Consider the following 8,236-nt stretch of genomic DNA (forward strand, 5'->3'; position numbering starts at 1 on the left):
CATGTCTACCTTCCGCATGACACATTTCCTGTTCAGATCAACCTTCCAAGTCTACAATCTATAGCCCTTTGTCACGTGTCAAACATTTTGTCTCAGGAGATTTAAAAAGCTTTGTTCATGCAAGGCTAGCCTCATGGAGAGAACTAGGCTAGCCGTACATAAACAAAGCTTTTTAAAACTCCTGAGACAAAATGGCCACCTTGTGACAAAGGTCTATTAGAGTGCTGAATTCTAACAGAAGTGGTGCCTGGAATAAAACTCTGACCAACTTCTGAAAAACTGGCAGATTCTCCTTCAATTTGCCTATGTACGCCAGTGAGTCAAAGGGAAAATTTGACTTCAACCAATCAGAAGCACTTTCCAGATGTCGTCAGTGTGGAATTTCTCTGCTTGTTCCAAAGATGTCATTTCATAGAAAAACCAGGCTGTTTTCTTAGGCTAAGACTCTGAGAGAGATTCAAAGAATAAAAAAATAGGAGTTTCACGACAACACAAGCAACCACACTAGGCTGTAATAATACATTTTACTCTTTGACATCAGGCCTCTTATCAAACTTTACATGAAGCGTTATACTACCAATTTTATGAGAACTACTACAAAATCAAAAAATATCTTTTTTTTATATCTAAAATAACTTTGACCAATGAAAATCAATAAGTAACTACAACGACGTATCTGTCCAATATTGTCTGTAGATTGCAGCTCCTTGTACAAAGCGTTTTTTTAAGCAGAACTTGTGAAAACGTTTGAGAGTAAATGAGAATGGCAACAACTGAAAAGGAATACTTAACTTTTAAGTTACTAGTTGCTGGAAAGTAGTGAGAACCTTTTTTGCACTTTTAACTTTTTGAGGGCTACATATTTAAAAGTCAGGGTTCTCATTAAGTGCCGGCAGCCGGCTAAAAAAACGGCTACTTGGAGGTTTGAGCTATCTACTTTTTGGGGAAAGAGGGTTTAGTGAGTGAGTGAAAGCCTGAATTTGCCTACAGCACTCGATTACAAAGCTGCATGCCTACTTTTACATGCTAGGTGTCTACTTTACAACTTAATGAGAACCCTGAAAGTTATAATTATTTTAATGTATGTTCCACCTCTATCCCACCCTGATCATGTTAAGGTTTTGGTTAAGGTTTTTTTTTTTGGCTTTTAGGTTTTTAGGCTTGTTGCAAAGGTGTTTTTGTTGTCAGTGTCGTAAGTTTGTTTTTGATTAATTATGCATCCAGCTATAAATAATGAAACAAATTCACTAGCATAAATTATATTATGAATGGTTAAATGCATAAGTTATCTCCTTGTCCTACTCACATTACACATTTTCCTATACATTCTGTGTTAAAAGGTGGCAATAACAACTGCAAAAAACCACAGCATGGCTGGAGATAACCACTGCCAACTTTCTTTCAACAAGACATCCTCAGGGATTAACTCTAACTTTCTGCCATAATTCACAAACAAATGGGTGCAACCAGCTTACTAATGATGAATGTTCATTCTACAGGGGGGTCTATACCATATTTATTATTAATGTGCACATGAAAAATGGTAACTTAATCTGAGAGCCAGACAAGAAGATTTGTAGCAATATGCAATATTATCTTTTTTATATAGCCAATGTGTGTACATGTAACCATGTTACACAATATTAGTAATATGGCATGGTAATATGTCTGAAGTTCTTCTGCAAACTGCTAGTTACATTTTTCAAGAAATCATTGAACTGGCAGCAGCAGAGGATCCATAATATGGCATTTAAGCCCTGCATTCACCCCAAATAATATTACAATAAAGCTTTTCTAATTCTACGGAAAATCAATTCCTTTGCCCCATTACATTATGTTGTAATAATAGTAAAGTTGTTGATAGTAAGTCAACTTCATTTGATTGTAGATGTCACTTGTGCACAAGTTTCCAAATCAGATTGAAAGAGAAAGTTCATTCTGTATATCAGATAGCGCTAAAAGAATTCACCAAAAAACAGTTATATATCTTGAGAACATTTTTCATTCTACAGGGCTGTAATTTAGCAGGTGCCCAGTGGCTCCTTCTGATTTACTTTCTCCTTGAATGACTAAGAAATCTTAGTTCAAAGCTTTGGGTTCCTAACAATAATATTCTAGTCATTAGAACACAGCCCCGTCCTATCTTAGCAACAAAACTTGAATGATCTTATTACTTTATTACTTAAGACAAAATAAACAGAGAACTGTCTGGGATTAATGTCTATCTGCAAAAAGGCCCAACAGATAAGAAGTAAACCACAAGATGCAAGATTGATCAAAAGGTTGTTTCCAAAAGCTAAGGAAGAAAACCAATCAAAAGAGAAGCCAAGAATTCATAGCACCAGAAATAATCAAGTAAATGTCCACTTGAGGATTGTGGTTTTGTTATTCACATGGGCAGTAAAAGCCAAAAAAACATATGATGGTAAGGGTTAGTTTTTGTTTTTACAGCTTTCATATTTCATTAAAGAGTAAACCACTGAGCATTGGAATGTGAATTTAAAGAAAACTTCTGCTTAGAGGGTGGTCAAGCTAGCACAAGCAACAATGAGTTTTCACTTGACATGTAAATATTACCTTAATCTTGTAAATACACCACTGCTTTGCAGTAACAAGAAAATGCTTGCTGGTTAAACTTATGCTTGGTGCATATAGCTTTTCCTCTTTCTTGAAGAAGTCTTTAAATAAGAATTTCAAGTCAAAATGATTAAAACTAAATTCACTTGAATTCCTACTGTCCTTTGTTACAAATTTATTATCATAATCCTTAAACATGTCACCAAAAAAATGTACATAAATCTCAAGACAAATCTCTACCTGCAATTGTCCATCACGACTATAGCAAGAACTTCTCACAAGTTACTCCTACAAGTGACTGCCAGGTTTTGACATTTTAGATTCAACCATATGAGGTTTGACCATAACTAAAAATCATGTTGACTTGAAATTCATTTTAAACTGTACCATCCACACACCATCCATCACATTTACCACTTTCCATCAACTAGTATTTATAAAAGTTTATGTTAGTATTTTAAAGGAGTATTCAAGGAGGAGCAATCACTATTTAATGTATACATCTACTATCTTTACATAAGTACTCGAGAGACAAAGCTTACACATGTACGGAATAAGTTACAATGTCCAAGATTTTATCAAACTTTATAATAATCATTTTTATCAAACAGCTGATCAAAGCCTGTATAGATTAGCACTTTTCTCTGTGACAATAACCACAATATTATTTATGAAAACTGACTAGTATAAACAAATAGAATAGAATAATTCACAACCTATGCACTAAACTACACATAAGTACTCTAAGAAATACGTAAAAAATTACATTGCAGTCAGTGAGTATGCTATTGCAAATTAGCTTTCTTTGTATTTAGACATTCTTATAGACGCAGCCAAAACTTGGAATGCCTTGAGCATTGCTTCTGACCGACATTGAACTCTTTAGGTATAGAAGCATCTCAATCTTTCCTGTGACCTGTAGATCAATCTCCCTTCAACCATGAATAATACCCTTTAAATGGCAATATTATCTTGAACACAACTTCTGCCACGGTTTGGTGCTTTTTTTTTTCTAGCTTGTCTCAGTTACTGGAGCATCAAAGACTTGAGATTGTCTTGTAATATAGTGTCCTTCACCGCATGGAAAACAAACTTGATATTTTCTGTGTCGATTGCCGTTGTAAAGTGATGGAAAAGGGCTTTAGACCTCTCTCGACGCTTGCTGTCAAACATCTGTAATATAAAGTTCTGCACATCTTCCAATCTTCGCGGTTCCCCTTGAAAAGCTGGGAAGTAGTCCTTTATATTTGCATATTTGATCTTTTCCATTAAAAGATCTGTTTTGTTGAGGAAAAGGATTATTGACACATTGGCAAAGAATTTGTTGTTGACTATAGTCTCAAAGATATTGCATGACTCCACAAGACGATTTGTTGTTCTATCCTCCATAAGAACTTGATCATATGCACTTGACGACACCAAGAAAAGAATCGAGGTTACTTCATCAAAGCACTGAAACCACTTGGCTCTTTGAGATCTCTGACCACCAACATCAACCATTTTGAATGGGATTCCCTTAATGATAAATTCATGTTCCACAATGCCCTTTGTTGCTTTCCTTGCATGAAGAGCATCTTGTCTTGTGGGCAAGTAGTCCTTTGATAAAGAACAAAGCATGAATAAAATGAATAAAAACTAACCCATGGAGTTACTTGACCAGGACGAACCCAAGTTAAATGTCACTACTCCTTTACAATATTTGACACTTTGCCAGTCAACTTTAGCTGGACAAGTATGTTACAGGGCATAATAGGCCCTTAGCAGCTAACCATTCGCGTGCTACAAAACCGTCATGATAGAGAGCAAGAGAAATGCTGGGAGAAGACAAATAAAGGAAATTACCATTTTAAAAGATGTGAGTTTTCTGTTTGTCTTGTCTCAGTGGGTACCTTGCTGTCCAACATGGTGGTTTTGTACCATGTGAATCACTAGTTGCAAAGGGCCTACTTCTTGGCTATGGATTATCACGAAAAGTTGATAAATATGGGTCATACACAGTGACTTGGAATAGGAAAAGGAACCTGATTTGTGACCTGACGCCAGAGACATCATAAAATTGCTTTGGTTACATCTGATCTACTAAGGCCAGCCTATTTTACAGAAACCTAACTTATATCTCAGGTTAATAGACCTTCCACAATGTTTGAATATATATATTTTTTTCTGTTTATAGTGAAAAACAGTTACAAGTCAGGGTTGGGCTTATGTGTACCGGTAAATAGTTTTGTTTTAATAACCAAGTTGAAAGGTGTGCCATTGCTTACAGCACATACAACTTGAGTACATAAGTAATTTTTTAACAGTATTACATTAATTTTATAAATACAGTGGGGTAGTGTATCTATAAAGCAATAAATAAGGACCAAAAGAATGTATGATTTTAAGTATTGGAAAAACTGATTTTTTTTGTTTAAATGTACAAGTTTCACAGTTACTCAACAAGAAAAGTATGAACAGCACCAACAAAGAAAGATTGATATTATTGTTTGCCAAAGTTAGTTTCCTTTTAACATTTACAACTTCTGGCCTTCTGTTCTGTTGATCTATTTGAAGTACTTGATTTCAGCTGATATGCAGAACTGCTGTCAGAGGACTCAAAAGAAAGACTAGAGCAAGAATACCAGAAAGTAAAATGTCTAATGCCTAGTCAAACCATCAGTTAAAGAGACATTGTACTTCTGGCAAGTCCTAATAGTAGGTGAAATTAATCTTGGCTGGGATCACAAAGAATTTCATTCGCAGAGAAATCACACAGAAACTTGACAATGAACTGAGTAAACAAAATTTGATCCAGGCATTCAATAAACCTAGAGCTTTCATAAGTTCTACGAGCTACTTTTTATTTTGCTATGGAAATGTTAAGTATGCAGACACACCAACAATACAATATTGGTGATTTCCTACAAAGCTTTTAAAAGCAGTACGTTTAATGCACTGCATAAGGTTGAGCACAAGTTGTAGCTTTTGTGCCATTTTTTCATCCAAATGGTACACATAAAAACATCCATTCTCTAACGAGGCAATGTACAAGATATAACCCAAAGACACAAAGCCATAGAACTTCAAAAGAGAAACATTGTGTTGATGAACTTATTGCAATCTAAATTGCTTTATCATATTAGACATGAAAATGAACGTACTAGCATCTTTCATAGCAAAACAGAGGAAATGTTTGGTATGAAACACAACTGAAAAGCAATATTCGTTGAGGGCAATGACATGCACTTTCAATTCTACATTGATTTAAACTTTATAGATCAATGTTAATAAAAATATCTTTGTATGGCCACTTTAAACACTTGCATAAGGCACTTAGCTTTTGTACCAGATAAATGAAAATCTCTTTAACATAAATACCAAGTTGATGTCGTGAAAGCTACCTTTGTTAATCATTTTCAAAAATGCTCAGCAATTTTTGAAGGGCGTGCTTTTGATGAAAAAAGGAAGTTTTGATTTTTAAGTACTTGCTCCCATTATTTAAGTATCCAAACATGCTTAAGATATCTAAAAAATTTAAAGATATGAAATAAATTTAAAAGGAAATTCTAAGTTTTTCCATGAAAATATGAAAACCGCAGACTAAAAAAGGGTAAACAATGCCAAATTTACACTCTACACTACAATGCAGTACTCTAGAAATGATCAGTCTTTTGAAATCCTTCCATCTGCGTCGAAGTTATCAGTTTATAAAATATTGATAATAATCACATTTTTACTGGGTCTGATTTAATATTTGAACAGGTCTGTTTGCTATCAAAAAAATACCAGGGCAAAAAAGGAAATTAACAACGATACATTCCTTAAAATTGGTTCTGGCTTTGTCGGCATGTTTACACTTTGAACAAGACGTAAACCTCGATTGAATGTCCTTCTAACACAATGAAAGAAAAGCAACATCAGAAGGCAAATTTATACTTACCGGACGACCAACCCGATCCAAATTGTCGAAAAAATATTTGGTTGAATCGCCCTAAGAAAAGAAAATATGATTAAAGAGAGACGAAACACGCATGGAAGAATGTCAATTTCACCCTCCCATATTGCATACGAAGTTGACTTAAATACGATACAATCAATTTCAATTTAGACTGGTGTTTCACTAAATACTTTGCTTTCTAAAAGTGAGCTAATTTCAAAAGGAACGTCTGATTTTCCAGCTGCTGCAGTTTGATCATGGGACCAAAAGGGTGGGTAAAAACAAGGAGAACGAGATCAGATCAGTTGTAGATGTATTTTGTCTTGATATCATATTAAATCGGCGGACCAATTTTTTTCCCCGATCTGTAATCCCTTGAAAGACTGCTTGCAGGCGTTGTTAATCAGAAGTAAACGATGGAGTTGCTTGCTGAAACTACACATAAAATCTGTGGAACTAGAAAAAGACAAAGAGTAGAGCCTTAATGTCCCTCGAACCTGCATTGTTGAACTTGATAATAGTCGATGGGTTCTGTGTTATGCATAATACATTGTTTGCGGTAGTAGTACATCGATCGCGAAGCCGCTTTCTAGCAAGGGCTATAAACTCTTTCTACGATACAAAAATTTAACCTCCCACAGATCATATCAACAAAGTATCAAATGCACAAGCTTACCAACTGAAATTCTCTCCGTCTGTCGAATGCATCTTGAATTCCCCTATCCCGCCATAACCGCTTCACACAATCGAAGTACCTTAAGAATAGGTCCGTGTCGATTATTTGAGGAGCTTGGAAGTTTAAAATTATTTCAGCGTACTGCTGGTTAGTAGGATATTCCCATTCTAATCTTAGCTTCCTTCGAGCGTCAGCCAAAACTTTCATGCCCTTTAGAATGTTACTGTATATGATGGGACGAAATTCATTCAAAGCATCAATGTCGAAATCCTTGCCATGGATGATGCGCATTTGCTTGAGGAACGTACTTTTTCCGCTCTCTCCGGCCCCTAAAAGTAAGACTTTAACCTGGCGACGGTATTGAACTTTCTCTTGAGCTATCTGTCTGTCTATTTTCCGCGATCTAGCTTTCTGTTCAGCCTCCTCAGGGCTGAGGCAGCACGCGTCGAAAACCATTATGGCCGACAACTGGCTGCTACAGAACCAACTGCAAAATCCACACCCACCGAAGGGCTTGTGGCCTGCGGAGAAATTAGCCTTTAATCAGCGTGTCAATTGAAGACTTCACCGGAAGGGCCCGGAAGAACACATCTTCTAACACGTTCGGAAGCCTGATTTTTCTTTGCTAATTACATTTAACAAATTTTATTCCACAGATAAGGTGAAGGAGAGACGATTGGTTGCAAAAAAAATTTTTTTTTGGAAAATCAGGCGGAGAAATTTAACCGACAAAAGTTTGGTTATTGTCACTTTCATCAGTAGGCAATTTTAGTTTTAATAATTTTTTATTTTTTTTTTTGGAGCAAGTAAGTGGAACAAACACTCGGCACTCTCACGATATGCAGAATAAAAGTAAGTTGAAAATGCTCCGTATTTTTCACCGATTTTCAAGGAACTATCGAGCAAAGTTTATGTTCATTCGGTTAGCTATAAATTCATTTGTTCCTTTTGTTACTTAATGTTTTGTATAATCGAGTCAAGCGTAGCTAAAATTACAGTTGATGTCAATATATGGTCTTGGTAACCTTCACCGTTAGTTTTATTTATTAAACTCAATTACTCATACT

At 35.5% G+C, this 8,236-nt stretch overlaps 1 protein-coding gene across 1 annotated transcript; it reads right to left on the reverse strand.

Moving 5' to 3' along the window:
• Positions 1-504: 504 nt before the first annotated feature.
• LOC140940179 (guanine nucleotide-binding protein subunit alpha-12-like) lies at positions 505-7,683 on the reverse strand. Its single transcript, XM_073389088.1, has 3 exons — positions 7,170-7,683; positions 6,497-6,547; positions 505-4,173 (listed from the first exon to the last, which is right to left on the reverse strand). Exons 1-3 carry the CDS (start codon positions 7,623-7,625, stop codon positions 3,604-3,606), a joined length of 1,077 nt encoding a protein of 358 aa, XP_073245189.1. The 5' UTR covers positions 7,626-7,683; the 3' UTR covers positions 505-3,603.
• Between the last annotated feature and the right edge of the window lie 553 nt (positions 7,684-8,236).

The sequence above is a fragment of the Porites lutea genome, chromosome 6 (genome assembly GCF_958299795.1).
Source record: "Porites lutea chromosome 6, jaPorLute2.1, whole genome shotgun sequence".
Classification (NCBI taxonomy): domain Eukaryota; kingdom Metazoa; phylum Cnidaria; class Anthozoa; order Scleractinia; family Poritidae; genus Porites; species Porites lutea.